At 45.1% G+C, this 20089-nt stretch overlaps 1 protein-coding gene across 2 annotated transcripts in view; it reads left to right on the top strand.

Annotated features, from left to right (window-relative positions):
* Positions 1-20089, top strand: part of LOC135391454 (antizyme inhibitor 2-like) — a 75397-nt gene that overhangs the window by 40442 nt on the left and 14866 nt on the right. For both annotated transcript variants that reach the window (XM_064621711.1, XM_064621712.1), the window contains 3 exons: positions 13699-13856; positions 16173-16272; positions 19707-19930. In XM_064621711.1, the coding sequence (XP_064477781.1) occupies positions 13785-13856; positions 16173-16272; positions 19707-19930 (396 nt within the window). In that variant the 5' untranslated portion in view covers positions 13699-13784. The remainder of the gene's footprint in view (positions 1-13698; positions 13857-16172; positions 16273-19706; positions 19931-20089) is intronic.

The following is a 20089-nucleotide window of genomic DNA, read 5'->3' as shown; positions in this document are numbered from 1 at the left end:
ATAGAATTTCTTGGTTCGTCAGGCAGTGTTTTGTATTGACGTCCTTCTCAGCTCCCAGACACTGGGGGATTTGAGCGACTTTAAGATAAGAAAGAGGAAAGTACGAGATGATGTCCCCCGCTTTTTGAGCGGCATTATCTGATGTGTGCAAAGTGTTAGCTGTTTCATCACGAATGGGATCCATCAAGCCCTATATTCCTTGTCCGTCCTGGCAGTACTCATTCAAGGTGTGCCAACTTCCATTGCAATCTTTGGCAAGGGATAGTGAAATTAGAGAACCGAAGGTACGCGCACATTCCTGGCTGTCTGACCAGCCCACACCAATGTAGTATTTGATACAGCGACACCAAATCCCTTCATTGCTCGCATTATGAGAAGTGTTTATGTCAACATCGAAACAACCGGCGTTGTTTCGTTCGGCGTTGTGGATATGGGCTCTTTCCACTCCTATTTGAATCCGACGTCCGACGAAGAATGTCTAACCTAATAAGGCAATCCGAGCTCACAGTGAAACGACGTCACGCGCGACAGTTTGTGGAGACGGTGGTACTTTTTCTTTTATTAGGGGGCGTGTGTACCCGGCCTTTACTCGACAACCTGTGGAGATAATTTTACGGGACGTCGTAAAGGAGTGACAGCGCGTTTCTGTCCAGACGGAAGCGGTATAGATGACAGGAAGGACACGCTATTCTACAATGCCTACAGCCATTTGACGAAATAATGGCGTCGTCTGGACCTGAACCGTCCAAATCCGATTGACAAATAACGTAACTTGGGAACAAACGCTGACAACCACAACGGCGAGGGCGGAGGCCTCCCTGGCAGCGTTTGCTTGCATAGTAAAAATCTGAAGACAAGCGCACGTCCGTAGCTCGTCTTGCCTTAATCACATGGGGTGTGCCTTGTCCACTTATCGTCTAGTTTCATTTGTTTAGTGGAATCGAGTTGTATCGCTATCTGACGACAAAGCGGGGCGAGCAGAGCTGACCCTGCTCCACAAAAGAAAAATAGAGAAATACTGTTCTGCAGAGGCTATATGGTTAGTAGTCTCACACTTTGTGAACCGTGGTTCGGTTAACTAATTAGGCAGTCCCGACAGCATCATATAAGGACCACATAACCATACTTTCGTGACCAGTTTTTTTTAGCTATGAGAGTGTGGGGGAGCATGCAGGCGTCATCGTTTTAGGACAGTGCAAAGTTGTCGAAGATCATCGTAAAAGAGGGTTGTTGGCACCGGTATGATCCTCGATTCCAATATTTACTTCAAATTGGGTAATAGACAAGCGTAGATAAATGCACCACGAATAATGGAGCTCATACGGCTCTGACATCACAGCACGTGTCTCCGCCAGTGAGGCAGCGCGAGAGAGGTCATATGCTTACGACTACCAATGGCGGCGGCCGTAGACCTCGCGCCTCTCATGTCAGAGCTTCACGTGTACGTGTATTCAAGCGTTGCTGTATCTCACTAAGTACGACACGTAGGAAAATAATTATTTTTTCCTCAGCACTCTGGCGTACAGTACAATGATGTAATGAACCGGATCTGCCAAAGTGTCACAACCCCTTTCAATTCTCAGAAAACGCACAAGGAAGATCTCCCCCTGTTTGTAAACAAATGATGTCATAGCAGAGCCGTTTATGATGAGAGTTTGGCCATTCTGTGATCTTTTGCCGCCCGGAAATGGGGAGCCATAGTGACGTCGGAGCCGTCATCGCTCCGCCCACTTGACAGGGATGAAAGGCGAGCGGCGGCGGCGCGGGGGGATTTCAAGGCGGTAGCTCTGATCCAAAATGATGCCAGCGACCTTGGCACCGCCCATCGTGTGACGTTAAATGGCGAGCTTTGGGACAGGCTCCTCCCAATAACCAAACTCTCAAAATAAACGGCTGTGTGTCATGGTGTTCGACAGCGCCACCAATTTGGTAGAGTTGAACTACGCTTAAAGCTAGGGGACGAACAAGGTCGCGCCCGAAAGCCACAGTCTTGATGGGATTACGATGGTCTCTGAAACGGACGCGACCTTCCGTCCTGCTTTTCTTTCAACAGGTAGCAGCGAACAAGTGCCCATTCGTGGAATCCAGCCCTCCCCTTTCGATTTGTTTTGGTTTCAGTCTGTCTACCAACGTCATGATGACGTTTCTCGAGTAGAGATCAATTATAAAGCAAAAGTGGTAAAAGAATAGCAGCGTGGGATGTTGAGGAATTTCGTTTAAAAAACAGAAACGCGCGTCTTTAAAGAGGCAGTGTGGAGTCATCCTATCCGCGGCGCAGTAATATTTTGAGAGCTGACGAACTAGATCTCTTTTCCTTTGTAAGTTCAACATGACTGTAGACGATATTCATATCACCAGGTGGCTAAAACCAAGTAAGAACAAATGTCGTTGATCTCATACCTCTGGGGGGCATAGTTTCTTTTTTTTTTTTTAGTTCTTTGACACGTTTGCGAGGCCACCCTGCATGGATTCTTCACAAGTAATTATGATCTAGCGAAAAGTTAATAATCCAATTCGGAACGAGGGAGATTCAGTGTGAACTGTGCAGTTTAAGAGCTCGTTCCTGTGTCGGTAATTATTGATATACCTTCGCCTTCTGAGCGAAATGTTTAGATGTATCCATATTCTTCACGCCGACACACCCCTCGAATGCACAACGTAGTTTTGCCATCGTGAACACCAACATTTGCAAGACAACCACAAAACGCGGGCTTGCACTGCCTGCATAATTGTAATAATGTAAATAACATTATCTGTCAATAAAGTGACATTGACTTTGACCTTGAAAACAGCTATGCAGGTAACTGTCAAACTAAAAGCCGGGAAATACTGCTGTTATACTATGACGCCACACGGCGTCCGCCCCCAACTGCGGCTTTACTTTTCAGTGAATAGCAAGCTGCTCTCCCCATTCATCCTTCCATCGATTACTGCCAACAAGGTTTCATGGGACGGTATAATAACAGCGGGGCGATAAACAAGTTTTTTCGAAACTAACATCTAATGTGCAGAGGATTTCTCTACAGACGCATGGCCCGGATTCGCCACCGGCTGTGCTGTCTAAGGTTTTCCCTGGGTTTTCCGAAGACTTTCCGGCACAGTTCCCCTTGAAGTCGGCCCGGGACGCACACTAACCCCTCTGTCCCCCAGTCCTTCCTGCTTCTTCTGTCCACCTCTGTACGGCGCTCATAGCCACAGTTGCTTCGCGGCGCTAACACGGAATAAAAAAAAATAACAATAACTTCGCTTTGTGAAGCACAGTTAAGCGTTAAATTCAAGTTAAGGGACCGTTGATCCCGGTTCAAGTGTTAATAGGCGTTGGTGTAACCGGGCCATAGAGGTTCCAAGGAAGAAAAAAAAGGATGGCCATAACAGTGCAGTACAAAAACGCGTTTTGAGCGCACGTTCTTCCATAAACGGATGTTTTTCGTCTTCTTCCACAGAGCTTTTGTGGTTTATAAGAATATGCGCAATAATGTGTAAAACGGACATCCTGATTTATGCTGCAACATAAAAATTCGTAATCTAATTTACGTTAGCAAAGTAGCGGGAGGAGTTATCTGAAGCGCGTTAAGCACACACGAATATTCCTTGTCCGGCACAAAAGCAGGAAGCATCCTTCCTTATCGTTCACTGACTCGATGTTTGACGAAGCAGCTCGTTCAGTCCACTAGGATGATTCTACAATCGCCGCTATAGTTTTTCTGTTCAGAATATACGGAATATGCAGTGGCATATGCATCACATATACGAGGGTTGTTCAGAAAGTGACGCCCATATTTGTTCGCTACCTAGAACGAAAATTTACCGGGTACATGTAGGCAGTTTCACCTTCTTCCGACAGATATCACCACCGTAGTACTTCGTGAAGATGGTTTTTGTTTGTGACGAACATTTCAAACAACGAGCTGCATCATTCACCGAACCAAAGAATTATTTTATTTATTTATTTTTATTTATGCATACTATTAGCCCATAAGCTATAATAGGAGTGGTAGTAAGGAATACAAGGAGAAATAGACAATACATAGTACATAATAAATAGATAGATACACGAATATAATATGACCAAGGATCATGACTAACATGTCATGCAAGGAACCTATCTAACGCTGTCATAAAACTATTTACAGTAACACAATCAGTGACATATGCAGGTCACTTATTCCATTCCTTGATTGCTCTAGGGAAAAACGAGAATCTGAAACAGTCTGTGCGAAACTTGGTTTCCGAAAAGAGTGCATCGTGGGTGCGACGTAAACGGCGGCCAATATGAGGTACAGGGTACATTGTCTTGTCCACCCGTAACATGCCCTTTTCAATACAGTACAGGGTTTTCAAACTGTTCATGTGCAACCTCTTTGCAATAGAGGGAATGCCTGATACATTACGCAAAGATGACACCGAAGCCATGGAACAATACTCGTTATAAATAAAGTGTAGTACCTTATTTTGCAGTCTTTCTAGTTTGGACATGGGGAATTTGGTATGCGGACACCATACGGGGCTTACATACTCTATGATAGGCAATATCAAAGACTTGTATGCAATAGTCTTGGTCTCAGGTGTGCCGTATTTCACTGATCGTTTCGAAGCCCATAGGCATAGGCCCATAGCCCATAGGCCCAAACTAGGGGCATTGATCGTTTCAAAGTCCATAGTTCCTTAAACGCTTATTCAAGAACCATTTTTAGGTGAATGCTGTAAGTCATGGTAGATTCGATGTAAACACCGATGTATTTGTAATAACTGACACGTTCTAACACTGTCCCACGAATCGAATATTCGTATAAGTGCTTTTCCTTTCTATGGGTAACGTTCATCTTTACAGTTTTCGTTGCATTGAACGACATTTGCCAGTGTTCACACCAGTTTTCTATGTCAACGAGACACTTATTCAGTCTAATTTGGTCATCCACCGATTGCACTTCATATATCACTGTATCATCTGGAATAGCTTTATAGATATATCATGACTACACAGCTGACATGCGTCATTAACGTATAACAGAGATAGGAGAGGACCCAGACGGATCCTTGGGGAACGCCAGAGGGAACGCTCAGATTCGTCGTCAGATAGTTTTACATATTGCGAACGTCTCGTCAGGTACGCCTCAAGCTATGTTAAGATTTGTCTGTCAAACAGATGTTTTACCTTGTGCAAAAGTTTTGCATGAGACACCTTGTCGAATGTCTTAGAGAAATCTAAAAATATCAAATCCGTTTGGCCGCCATGATCAATAACTGATGACAGGTCACGAGTTAGTTCGATTAATTGAGACACTGCTGACAGACCTCTCCGGAAGCCATGTTGTGTAGAAGAAAGAATGTTGGTTTCCAGGAAAGACATAATGTGTGAGGCTAGAATATGCTCCAGTGTCTTACAACAAGTGCTCGTAAGCGAGACTGGGGCGGTAATTAGAGACCAGTCGCGTATCAGCCGATATGTGGACAGGAACAACACATGCAATTTTCCAATCAGATGGAATGATTTCAGTGAGAGCGACTTCTTAAAAATAATGCACAAGCACTCGATACCCACTCTCCATAGCGCTTGAGGAAGGTATTTGGAATGCTATCAGGTCCCGTAGACTTTCTGATATCAAGTTCTAGTAAAAGGTTGAAAACGCCATCCTCCGTTATATCGGGGGAACCGAGATAAGAAGTACACCTAGGGGCATTGGAAACCGGAAGCGTTCCGTTATCATTTGTAAATACGGAGAAGAAGTAGTTATTAAATGCTTTCGCAGCAGTGGTGGTGGGACCAACAGCTTCACCATTAATTAGAACAGACGTAATGCGGTTTTTATTTGGGACAATATATCGCCAGAAGGCTGTAGGGTTTGTGTTTACGAGGGTGGTGTTATAGAAACGAGCCTTGGCCTCCCTTAATTTGTTTCTGAGCTGTCTACTCAGGTCAGAGAATCGATCATTAACACTAGTTGAAAATTTTTTTTCCTTTGTCTTCTACACCTAGAGATACGTCTTTTCAATTGAATAATTTCACGACTTACCCACGGATTTACTTTACGTTTCCTGAGTACATTTTTCGGCACATGGGCGTCTAATATTGACATTACCTTCTGTTTGAAGCGGTAACCGCATACGACGATTTCTCGACGAAAAAATGGCCAACTTCCCCACCGGCATGACAACTCGACGGAAAAACGGCGGGATGAACCGCATGCACAGATTTCCACTGCGGCGGACGGTGGCATTCCTAGCGGGCGTTTCGTTAGTCCGTGTTAAATTTTGACTTCAAATTAACTGATAAATATTTTGCTACACATAGAAAAGTTATAGTGTTATAAAATATATATATATTTTATATGTTTTTATGTTATATATAGTTATAAATAGTTCTCGCGGTCAATGCATATTCTCGAAGCAAGCGCTACAAAAGCGCCCTCAGACAGCAGCGAGCGGACGACAGCATCCTTCCCACTTCCCACTTCCCAGGAGGAGGAGGAGTGTCGTTGGGAGGGACCCGAGAGGTCTGCCTGCCTGATTAGGCGGCATGTTTCTCGGGAAGGGAAAGGTGGTGGAGAGGAGGAGAGGAAAGGGTGAAGTGGAAGACCGAGCGGAATCCGCTCGGGGGGAGGATAGCTGCGTCCATGGGCCGACTTCAGGGGAACTGTGCCGGCATACGCCTATTACACATCTGAGGGAAACCCAGGAAAAACCCCAGACGGCACAGCCGGCCCGCGGATTCGAACCGCGGACCTCCCAGTCTCCAAGCGCACGCGTTACCGCTGCGCCACCGGAGCTGGTACTTCCCACTTCCCAGGTTAGCCATACGGGCATCCGAAATGCCCGACACTGGTCCGGCACATCCGCTCGTGGAACGACAGCGCGCAGAGCGGTCCTATTGGCTGCCGTCGAGCGGCCGCTTCCGCTCTTCGCCGAATTTTTCTGTCCACCGCTGTCGTCGAGAAATCGGTGAAGTTCCCATTGCTCGCGTCGGCTCACCGGAAAAACGGTGACGGTGGCCGTTTTTCCGTCGAGAATTCGTCGTATGCGGTTAGCGCTAAAAGCACACCCAGACATCATCAACAGAAACGGCTGGGGACATCGAATATTCAACAACGGGGTCATAGTCAAATGCCAATATGTCAATGATAGCAGTATCGTTTGCCCTACTGAATTGTAAGCTTTACGGTTCTCGGCATGATTTCTTTGTAATGGCCCTGTGGTTGATTTAAAGATAACCATGTCGTGATCAGAAATACCAGTTACAACCTCACAGCTACAACTATCAGCCCGAAATCTGTCATTTACGAAAACCAGGTCAAGTATAGACCGAGATCCTGCATGCGTTCGAGTAGGGTTCTTGACTAGTTGTAGGATATTATGAGAATAGGCAATATCAATTAAATAGTCTGAGGCAGTCTGACAGAGTGTACCACTGGAGAGGTTGTCCCAGTTTATGTTAGGCATATTGAAATCCCCAGTGAGCAAAATGTCACAGTGTGGCGGTAGGTAGCAGCACATGTAATCATTTATTTTACACAAGTAGTCAGCAGCTGCAGCCGGGGGGACGTACACAACACCAACAACAATAGAATCACCAGTTGATTGTACATGACACCAAACTGACTCGCAACACCTTCAATGACATCTTTGCGGGTATCATCGTATACAATCCTTCACAAAGAGAGCAACACCACCTCCTCGTGATACCCGGTCTTTGCGGAACACAATGTAATTTCAAGGAGTTATTTCACGATCATCAATGTCAGGTCTTAGCCATGTTTCCGTGACCGCAATAACATCACGGTTGTGCTCAAACAATACTCTCCAAGTGTTCCATTTTGTTTACAATGCTACGTGCGTTAACATTCACCAATGTAAAACCCTCATGACGACTTTGTCATGCAGGTATCGTTTGACGGGATGATTTAGAGCGCGTAATTGGGCCCTCACTGGCACTAGGCACAGAGACTGGTCTTAGCGGTTCCCAACTGTTAGTTTCGCTATTCCAGACGTATAGCACGCCATTCAGTAGCAACTTATCAAAAATCAGCTTAAGTTTGTCACCAGCAGTTCTTTCGTCTCGCGTACAATTCCACAGGTTTCTGCGGACCTCACGCACACGCATAGAAAAATCTTGGAATGCTAATGGAAATGCTCGTTCTCTTCAGATAGCGGCAGCACTTGAGGATTTCTACTTTATCTGAGAAGTCAAGCATTCCTAAAATAATATGTCGAGTTTTATTGGGCATCTTGGGTCCCAGCCTGTGAATCCGTTCTATGCCCTTAACCTGAACACCCAATCGATTGACAACAATATCGTTTGACACTTTAATGGAATCCGTTGTTTCATCAGCAGATTCCTCAACGCCGTAAACAATAAAGTTATTTCTCCGTGACCTATTTTCGAGGTCATCAATTGTGTTTGACATACACTGAACAGTTTTTTTCCAACAGTGTAATCCTTTCACAATCTTCAGTTATACTTTCCCCCAGAGAATCTAGTTTATCAATTCTATTTTCAAGGACACCGATTTGTGCACTGAGGTCTGCGAGAGATTTTCTAGCTTTTTTTGGTCCATTCTGATTACTTTAGTGTCACGATTTTGATTCTCCAGTATTTGTTCCAGAACGATGTCATTCTGTTATGTGATGTAGGTTCTGTTTTCAGAGTGTACAGCTGCAGCAGAGATGCTAAATCCAACTATGTAGGCTCTACTCCCTGTCTTAGGATCTGCCAGCTTCAAAACGCACTCAGCAATCCCTATTGGCTGGTGTTCGCTTCTCAAGAGTTGTTGTTGAATTCTTGGTGTCGGAGGAAGAAACTGTGTGTAACACTCAGAGAACTTGTCTCCTGTTTATTGAAGTAAAGTAGTGCAGTCGATAGCAGTACCGTTGAACATGGCGTAGAGCGAGTACAGAAAATGGAGCGACGGAGTTGCAGAATCGATCGCGCTGTAGGCATTGTGCCTCTGTGGTGACAAAGTAACGGTTCTGAGGCTGAAACACAACAGATGAACCCAACACAAGTCTTAGGCTGCGTCCACACGGACTAATTTTCTCCAACAACTCCAACCACCGTCTTATGACCAACTTGGAGACGCACCCGTTTCCGCATTCACACGTACCAGCTTGACAGCTCCAACCAGCGACTAATTTTGCGTGTGCCCATTCGAGGATAGGGCTATATTCTGTTAAGAAATGAACCCTGGTATGGATATTTGCTTGTACTTTTCTGCGAAAGGAACGTGTACAAGCTTCGTTGCTTATCAAACTGTTGATCGATGTCCTGTGGTGTCCAGAAAGGTGAAGAGAGCCTTGAGGGCATTCCCTGCATCACCTCCAGCAATGGAGTAAAGTATCGCCCCCGGCTATGAAACTCCCCAGCCATCATCCCGTAATAAAGTTGTTGTTGTTGTTGTTCAAACTGTTGACAACTCATAATTAGTTAATAGGAAGTGCGGAACATGTTAAATTTTGTTGTTATCGAGAATAGGCTTCCGCTCATTACAGATCACGTGCCAGTGCTGGCTGACTGGAACACTTTGCTGGAACGCCACCAACTTGCTGGAGTTGTCGGTCGGCGACCTATTCGGAGCAACTCGAGATGGTCGTAATCCGTGGTGTCGGCCGACTCGGACCAACTCCAAAGTTGGTCATAATTGGTGGAGAATGTTGGCGCCTAAGAACGACTCGGGTCTGCACGGTCTCTACGTTCATGGAGGAATTTTTCTGTTGCTTGGTTAGCATTGAAAGGAATTGACGCGTTAAGAAATAATTTCGCCAAATTTAGAGCGATGCTCACGAGGCGCTAAACGTCAAGATCGCCCTTCAGGATTGGGTTGCCTAAAAACAGAACCTACATCACATAACACATTATTCAGAATGATACTGTTCTTTTTCCTCATTTGTTGATAATCGGTAGTGTAGCATTTTTGTATCAGTTTGGTGCGTTCATACAAGAACACGTACACTTCCTAATTTAAAGAAATCTGGAAAGAGAACGATGTCATTCTGTCATGTGATGTAGGTTCTGTTTTCAGAGTGTACAGCTCCAGTAGAGATGCTAAATCCAACTATGTAGGCTCAACTCCCGGTCTGAGGATCTGCCAACTTCAACACGCACTCAGCATCCGTATGATTTCGCGAGAAGCGAACACCAGCCGGTGTTCGCTTCTCGCGAAATCATTTACTGCCGCCACGGCGAATGTGATGGTCGCTGCCTGGCGATCGGCTCAAACGTTTGTGGTGGTGGTGGTGGTGGTGATGGATGTACTACTATGTACAATGGAAGAGGAGTGAGGTCTGCCTGCTTAGACAAAGCGGCAAGTTTCACTCCTTCGTGAAAGGGGAAACGGGAAATAAAAGAGAAAGGATAGAATGAGCGTGAAATTAGAAGAAATTACAAATGAGAAACGTAGAGTGAAAGAAATTAGTAAGAAGGGAGGGAGAGAGAAGGAAAGCGAGACCCACAGAGCTGGCGAAAGCTGAGAGCGCATCTCGCGCTTTCCTACAGATGTGGGTGGGACCCCTCGGGTACAAGGTCTCGTCTAGAGAGCCACAGGGAAACATTTGTTGTTCCACTGGAAGGATCTAGCCAGTGCTTTCTGCACGCGCTACAATGTGGGAGCAGCACCATTTGTTTTTGCTTTTTGCTCACGCGTAAGTGATTTGCAGTAGGTGGCTCCCAGGTTGTAGAAGCCTACGAGCCTATCTACAAAAGAAAAAGTGAAAAGGAAAAAAAAAAAAAAAACACGAAGAAACTGATGAAGCTTCCAGCTAGACGTTTTGGGGAAATTCACCTTTCCTGCATACAACCGCTGAAATATATCGCCGGAAAAAGAACTCGGAATTGTTGAATATTTTACGGAGAAGATAATCGTATAAGTATTGCAACATTCGTGTCACGCTGTCCTATGTGTGGCAGCCGCCTACTACTATGTATCTATATAGAAACATGTGTGCGCAACGCTCAAATGAACTATGCACCAGAAGAGTTTGAGACTAATTCCGTAATTGTGGACTTTAGGACAGTAAAACTTTTTTTTATGATACATAAAGCAACGCCACGTTCATAGCAGCCGAAGAATATGAAGAGCTGTCAAATATGCAGAAGGCGATATCAATTTCATTCAGTGGACAGATTTTCATGGGCTACATGAAGTAGCGGGCCATAAATGAGTTTATCGCCGTGTCGGTTTTAGGTGACACTTTCATTGACGCTTTTGAAATGATCAGCCTCGCCAGAACGCGGGGCGTTCCGTTTTTGTGATAATCAACGCAACTGTGCAAGTGTCATAAAAACTGTAGCCTTTCGTTTTCAACAAATCATGGGAACAACCGGATGCCATTAGGGATGACGGTTGGCTAGGATTGTGTTATACGGTGAAGTTCTGTTCAAACGAACGTTCTGCCGAACGTCCCGTTAAAGCAAGAAACCTTATTCTCTTTCTGCAGAAGGCGGGTCATGCTCAACGACCCCTCTAACACTTTGCTCTCCCCGATGAATTCATGCACCCTCTCCGCACCTCCACCCTTCATCCTCCATCCATCCGTCTTTGTTTTCTTCTTTTCTATTATTATTATTTTTTTGCTATAGTCGTGACGACGCCCACTACGGCGAGCCGATCCTGCCATTACCCCCCCCCCCCCCCGAAATTTATTCGCCACAACTTGGGTTTAAGTTGTCATAGCACCTTTCACATGAATCTTTTTCATGTAAGAAGATTCTGATGGGGATCAATTAAAGAGGTCACTGGGGGAGAGCCGTAATCGCAACAACCGAGGTGGTTTACGTATAATCTGATTCGTCCGCGTCTAACAAAACAGAAATGTAGCTTCTCAAGTAGCTGTCCGGCTCGTTGCAGCCGCACAATTCTAAGGATGAAAAATAATGAATTAATTTTGCATAGCGATTTTCATGGGTATCCGATCAAGACACTAAATCAATAGTATAAAGTAATACAGAATACTGACTGTAGAGCTCATACGTGGTAACGTTTTGTTCCTTCAAAAACAGATGATAAATAAATACTTACAATTCTTTCTGCATTTCGGGCGTTCGAAACAACCATCGTCATTCCTTTTCTCTGACTCTCTTTCCATTCGGCAGTTATCACCGCCTTGTGACGATCGCGAAATTTATTATCAGCTTTCCTCCTGAACGACTGAGCACATATTATAATATATAAGACGTGAAGCCCACTCAAATGGATATGCTGTCGCTCTCTATACGGCATGTTAAATGGACCATGAAGAGATCCTCAAAACCTATTTACGCACATGGAAAGTATCCCTGGGTACTAGTACAATGACCACGTGGGGTACGAACCGATCATTGGTTAGAATAACGGAGATATTAAATAATAACCCTGGCTAGAAGGCGACCCGACCGCTACCGGCGCGATGGAGAAACTAGATGTGACGTCAGAAGCGGTCCCCACTGGCGCACTGGCTTAGTGCAAGTGACGTCAGACCGCATGTAGGGGGTGTGTCGGCCGGTTGCTCGCCTCTTTTTTTACCCGTGCACTGCTCCCGCGCTGAATGCAATATGGCGAAAATCGTATATATTTCGGATAAAAGTCACGCTTCTCCACAGACAGCTCCATTTTGGGGGGATCCCTTCATGGTAGTTGTAAGGGTCAGCTGGAGTGCGATAGTACACCATGAGGCAACTTGTTATTGTGGACTATAGCCACATTACTCTCATGAAAAATTCTGTTCATGTGCGTGGTGTGTTTGTGTTGTTCAAGTCGTGTTTACTTTCAGCTGGTGTCAATAGACTCAAACTATAGCTCCAACGAACCGGTTCAGATACGTTTGACTCGGCTCGATTTTTTTCTCTTTTTTTTCTGCCCAGTAACTGAAACTGAACCTACCTGATATGCTTGAACCCGAACCGAGGCCCTCCAAATAACGGTTACGATCCCCGTTTGTGACTATTAAATTGTCACACATCTATAGCTCGCACTATGCGAGATGTACAATACAGAATTATTCTTCTTGAGAGATGCTACTGATACAACAAAAACAACTTGATCCCACTGAGTACACATCTTCATGGACGTAGAATGCCTCCGTCCGTTCCGCTAACACACACTACGATTACCTGGTTTGATGGTGGTAGTAGTGACGAAACTTGCCCGACCTTGTTGTGCTCGCTCATGTGGACAGCGTCACCGGTGATTTACCCGGACCCCCCTGCATCCCCTAATCCCTAACACCCGAAAAACATTTTGTGAGGCTGCGCAATAATTTGTGAAAAGCATGATCATATACAGGAGTAGTCTGCCTGTTGTGACCCCCCACCCCTGTGGAGCCTCTCTCCGAAGGACGACATTCTCGGTAAAACACTGAGCGTCACGGCTGTAGCCATGAGCTGGGATCATATGATACCAGATGCTTAAATGATAACGGTCGAACGTTCCGACAGTTTACGTTCTAACGACACAACGGTGCGCGAATCCAGAACAAGACCTATTGTACGTTTATTGGGATTTGTCATTAGGACCAAGCTGCATAGCGTTTCCTTACACCTCTTGCGTGGCCGAAACATGCTTGTCATTCACAAACACACTGAACATGTTATTGTTCGCTGTCTCCACGTGTGTTTTATAGGATCATCCAGGAAGAAAATCGCCTTGAACCGGGGTCCGTCGGCAGGCCATAAACGGCGGTGATGCCGTCAGTTAGATGCATCGTAATTTTGTACTCTCTTTTCCCCGCCAGATAACAGAGGATAAGGAGAGCTCGTGCTACCACTCTCCCATTATAAAGTGAGCTGAGCTACCCACACGACCCAACAAGGCAACGCAATGTCTACGACACGTTTCAGCAACCTGTCCAGCAGCGACTTCGCCCGGGAAGTGATCAGAAGTACCAGTGAGGTACGTAGACCATCTCAAACAACAACGACTCTGTGATAATCAGCGTTCCCATTAGATTTGGATTCCTATTGTATCCCGGAAGATGACGTTTTATTACATAGTCTGAAACAGTTTAGATACAGATACCTGATGGCTCCCTGTTGTCTTAAACTTAAAAACACACACACACATAAAGAAGACATATATATGAAAACATCAAAAAAAAAATTACGAGTCAAATGCCAAAGCAGCCATGGAGATGTTTTCCGCTGTGAAGGGTAATCATGACACAGAAATTGTTTTACATGACTGAGACTCCGCCAGCTGCTTGGTCTATACATTTGTAAAATTCACACTGATGCGAGATTTCTGGCGAAACACCGCATGAAGGTTTCGTCTGAAAAACGTCATGGTCCTGGCGTCGTGTCTATTCTACGCAAGTGATATGCATTTGACCGAAGTAATTCGTAACTTACGTTATGAACTCATTCATTGAAGTAATTAAATAATCCACATCTTGCAGCTTTTTTTTTTTTTTGCACTCTGCCACAGTTTTCACTTGCACAGACATGTAAAAACAGGAGTGTCACAGCTGTAGTTGTCAACGTTAATTTCACAGCACTGAAATACATATCGAAATCAATATTTTCATTTTGGTGCTTGAATACAACTGAGATTCACGTTCAGGATGGGCGACATTATGGCAAAAACACGCATCAAAGAGCTGTCAATGTAAAGATGGTTCCTATCTACTTGTGTGAATGTGTTGATAAAGCTTTTAATGTAGTAAGTCGGGAAAGCACACGTCATGTTCTTGTCTACCTTGATCGAAATTCAGCAATGAATTACATGTTTCGTGCTTTCAGCCAGAATTTACAGTCCGCATTTCCGTATTGGTTGATTAGGAATAATTGTTAAACAGAACGATTGTAGGGGATCCTGTTTGGCAACGTGTTGTATTGGGAATGAACGGGACGACCTAGTCTCTGCTTACTGGTAGTGGGAAATCCAGATTACGCTTACGCCTTCAATATTAATGACAGGGAATTAGGGAGGACAGTTTGTTAACATGAGATGAGTTACGCTGTTTTGTATTGCTTCATTCACTCGTTATAGACTTAGTGTTAAGACCAAAATAATGCAAGGGTGAATACAGTTTGTCTGTTTGATCTGCGGTAGCCTGGCGTACCTTTCATTTCCGAAGGGGCGTATAGCCGCCGTTCCGAAGATATCTGTCGTAATAGAAAGTGTGGGAGGACTAAATTTAATTAACTGAATTATTTTGTCGGAAGCATGGTGAAAATCGCGACGGTTGGGGAAGCCCCACTGTTTTTATTTTCGTGAAACATTTCTGATGAAGGAGTGAAATAATGCACCGTAGAGGACAAGCCGGCTGGCGCGACGAGCACAAATTTTAGAACATCAATTGAGTCATCTCTTCACATAAAAACATTACATACCCTCGGAAACTATCGACCTCTTAGTATCAATACTAGTGTAATATTATCAGCAAGTATGGAGGAACCAGACGCACTAGTGCAGTATCGGGCCGACGTGGAAGAGGGTAATTTCTGTTATTCAACACCGAAAACCCGCTGCAGTGACTCGTTGAGGGAAGTGCCTCACTACGAGGGCAGCCGATATTTTGAACAGATAATGTTCTTCTAAGCGTGCCCAGCAGAACAGTCTCTGTTTATCGGCGGTTCTCGTCCCGAGGTAGTTCCCTTTTCATTGCCTCTCCGGTTCTGTGGATTTTCTACCCTTCTATGCATCAATGACCCGTCCGTTTAAACTTTTCATCAAGCAGCTGGAGTGATCTGTAGAGAAGTGAAACCACAGGCGAAAAACGAAATATCATTCGATGTAGCTGCCTTCTATGAAATGTCCCAGGACCACTGAACTTCATTACTGTTCATCAATTAATTATTCGAAGCAGTGGCAAATGCAAAGAAACGTTTTCTTCCGCAAAAACGCAAGCGTGGATTCTGCAAAATGTCCCGGGGAATTAAAAAGATAGCGATAACTGCCCATCATCGTATAGAGAACGTGTAGGTGTCATGTCCTTGAGAATAAGGCAATACAAGACACATACACAGCGCAGGCTGAAGTGTGTTTTCGAGTCGGTGTGCGTTGTGTATGTGTCATGTGTAGCCTCATGCTCAAGGAAATAACCTCTAGCGGAAGCTTACCCAAGCAAGCTTGCATACTTGTAAAGCAACGCCCTATTGTTATTATTACTTCTACTTTCACGCGTAAATATCATGTGTTTGCCGCCCAATAGATTTTTTACTTGCTCGCCGTGCCTGTTCTATCTCCACCGGCCTCTATCTTCCACAGGTCGAACTGGACAACCCATTCTATGTGCTGGACATTGATGACCTGTATGGCAAAGTGGAGCTGTGGCACAAGTCCCTTCCTCGTGTCAAGCCTTTTTACGGTAACCGGCAAAAACAGTATCTCAAGTGTGCAGCCCGTTTTTGCCAAACCCCGTGTAGGCCCGTACGTGGCCACATGACTTGCCACGTGAATCCCCAGGCTGTGTTTTATATTGTGCAATCATCACATTAACAATAGAAAAGTTAAAACATTTCAGAAAGCATTCAAACCATTCAATAAAGAGTTAGTATCATTTCGAAAGAAGTTTCGCCAAAAATGTACCGCTAGCTGTGACCCCTTGTGACATTTTACGAGCTGCTGAGTACCGAACGATCCATAGACGCTGTGTGTGTCGCACAATCTCTTCCTCCATTGCTGACAGTTTGCCTTTCGCCACATTTCAAGTGATTTCGACGGCAGATATACGACGTCGTTGTTATCCAAACCGAAACCATGCATCCACATGGTCCCGCGGGGTGTTTCCTCCTCGTCGTTCACAGTTGGCTGGGAGAATTGGATGGCGATGACGTAAGGCGGCTGCGCTGTCTGGGGTTTTTCCTGGGTTTTCCTCAGACGCTTTCAGACATATGTCGGCACAGTTCCCTTAGAAGTCGGCACAGGACGCACATTCCCCCAGGGCGTCAGTCGTGGCGTTGCCCACCTCTGTGAGACCGACAACGGCAAGCCCTCTCGCCATCACCACCACCACCACCCGCTTCGAAGGCATATATCCAGCGGTCACGCCCCGCTATTTTTGTCTGATAACTGCGCCCCCGTTCTACTGAATACGGTTAAAAGTCGATGTGTGTACGATAATGAGGGATCATGAGAACGGCTTCCTGCAGAGTACTCGGAATTCGCGAAAATCATTTCATGGTCCCATTAACAATGCAAAAATTAAAACATTTCAGAAAGCATTAAACATTTTCAATAAAAATTTAATATCATTTCAAAAGAAGTTTCGCCAAAAATTTACCGCTGGCGGTGACCCCATGTGGTAAAGATGCCGCTACTGCGGCCAGTTTTGATATTTTGCAACTCTTCTCGTTTTGGAAGCCTAACGTTTAATGCGCAAAGCTGCTTCTCACCGCCTGTCCGCATGGGGCACGTCCGAAAAGTACGAGGTCCGTCTTGGCATACCGCACACGGGAAGTGTCGCCATCTCAAAGGAACATGGAAGGGTTCGAAAAAAATGCAGCAGGGCCAAGCCATGGGATGCGCACAAAATGTACAAGTGCAGGGCGCAATCCTGATGCACAAGACATCTTTCAATCTTCTGTGTCAGAAAGGATGCTTCCTTCAGTTGCCTTAGGTTATTTAGTGACTCTAGGTTGCCTGTCTGCTACGTCATGTCATTCATCCAACAGTGAGGGCCTTCTTTTGATTTATTTGTTTTTGCACTTGCATTTGGCGCCGCCCGTTTTGCGCGTGAAGCGGAGAAGTCGACCGGTCCCGTCACTAGCAGATGATTCTCGGTAATGGGCCTTTCCAGAGTAAGCGTATGCGCATGCGCAGCCACCTGCAGGCGGCTGCCATGTTAGTTTCGGGGGAGATAATCGGATTCAAGGTTGCGTGGATGTTTGAGGCCGATACTTGACGACGCTTTGTAAGCACAACAATGCGCTGTCACTCTTTCCGCATTCTTTTTGCAATCTTCTCTCGCTACTTTCCCACGCGACGTGCCAGTCCGAAAAGCACCGCCATGTTTATTTGGGGGTAAAATACGACGTTCGCTACGCCGCTAGAGGCGACGCGAATATGGCAAATGGTCTATTCCCAGCAACCACTGAAAGGTCCTCGTCGGACCTGATGTCACAACACGCGAGGAGTAAGATCGCCGCCGGTGCACGCATTCTTGTAAAGTAACTCGTACTTCCCACAAGAAATATATTACGTGAAAAAACATATCGCCAAACGATCAGAAGGCCGAAAGTCAAAAGGCCGAAGAATCATAACGCCGAAAATCAGAACACCGAACAATCAGAAAGCACAAAATAAAAAGGTCAAAGAGGCAGGAAACCTAGGGTGAGCACCCCAGTGAATGACCACTGAAGGGGACTTCTTTTCATAGCATCATGAAAAAGATTTGTGGCTCTTGTATTACAAATCAAATAATGGAATGCATAACATTTGGTGCTCGGAAATAGACCGGCTAGAGAAAAGAGAAAGCAATAATCTATACCATGTTTACCACAAAAAGAAAGTGCCCCTGATGCCAAAGATGGTGACATTTGGTGACTCGAACGCGATTGCCACGATGTGCAATAAACACATACAATAACACAGGAAGGGAGTTGCCTCAGGACAGAAGCCGCCGATATTTCGAACAGTCTCTGTTCGAAATATCGGTGGCTTCTGTCGTGAGGCAACTCCCTTCCTACATCTCTACTGGTTCGCTGGATTTCTACCCATCTACATGCAATAACACAGTGGTTCATATGTCTACTTTTCCTTTTTGTTTTCCCCCAAGTGATCGAGAGTACGTTATTAACGCAAAGTTCGGTGAAATCATTCATTTGCTGTATTAAGTTTACCCTGCTTAAAATGTAGAGCCATGCAGACTTCGCGATGTGAGCTACGCAGTTCCTGCTACGGGCGCTTACGCGCTCATCGACAGATAATTTCAAAGTAGACGACACTGTATTCTGCATGTCGTCTGGAAACCGGAGCAAACCGAGCTGCTAGAAATGTGCGCTTGTAAATTAATGTATTGTTGTATGTATTATTGTAGCACCAATTGCTTAGAGTGAGCGTTCGAATACTCCACGCTATACGTGAAACACCACTATAGAATACGTCCAGCCAAGCAACAACTATACCTACAAGTATTTTTTCCCCTGGCTTGTACCGTTAAGGAACTGGAAGAACTTCCCGGCATCCATAGCATCTGTTGACACCGCCGAGTTTAGGAAGCCGCATTAGACATTGTTTTATGTTTGTTCCTCACGATTTTTTATGATTGTTGGTGTAGACCTCTTACAAAGATTTATTGTTGAATGTTTTATGTCGTCTCGTCAATTTATTTCCGTTATGTGGCACCCTTAGGGAGAGGGGTTTAACGCATAAATAAACAAATGCCCTGTTTGTAAACTATAACAGAATACGATTAAAGGCAAAATTTTGCACCCCTTTGCTCACCACTTTCACCAGGACATGACGGACAGCAGTGGAAGGTAATGGATGTCAGATTTCGTTGCACGTATGCAACGTTTGAGAATTCTTCGGAAATAGCCGAATCTCCAAACCGATAGAAGATCATTTCCACAGGGGAAGGTGGATACGTAAAGTTAAAATATGCCGAGGGCTTGGTTGCAGTTATGAGCACCTTTCCAATTTCACATTTAGCATTTAACTACTGTGGACGAAACGTGTCCAGGACCAGTGAATGAAGGCGATAAAGTTAGGATTCGTGCCTCTCCGAGACGATGTTCTGATACGATAAGATACGACGTTCGTGTGGTGGCTATATTACAGCATGTTTTTTGTTTTGTGCAGCGGTGAAATGCAACGACCATCCCACCGTGCTGAAGGTGCTAGAAAGCGCAGGCTTGGGTTTCGACTGCGCTAGCGTTGTAGAAATTGAAACAATGTTACGTCTTGGAGTGTCTCCTTCGCGCATAATCTACGCCCACCCTCAGAAGCACGTCTCCTCTGTTCAGCGTGCAAGGGACCTCGGAGTGGACCTCATGACCTTCGACAGTGCAGAGGAACTCAACAAGGTCATTCATTGCTTCTCATTCATTCAGTGAAAAATAACAGAAAAGTGTGTGAATACATATAGAAAACGCAAGATGAAGGGCTCGCGCTGTTTATGGTTCATTAACGTTTCATGTATACACGGCGGCACAGAGCGTCGCACATACAATAAAACAGAACAA

Source organism: Ornithodoros turicata, chromosome 4 (assembly GCF_037126465.1).
Source record: "Ornithodoros turicata isolate Travis chromosome 4, ASM3712646v1, whole genome shotgun sequence".
NCBI classification, from domain to species: Eukaryota; Metazoa; Arthropoda; class Arachnida; order Ixodida; family Argasidae; genus Ornithodoros; species Ornithodoros turicata.
The sequence above is the reverse complement of the archived record's forward strand: the minus strand, read 5'-3'. Positions and strand labels throughout refer to the sequence as shown.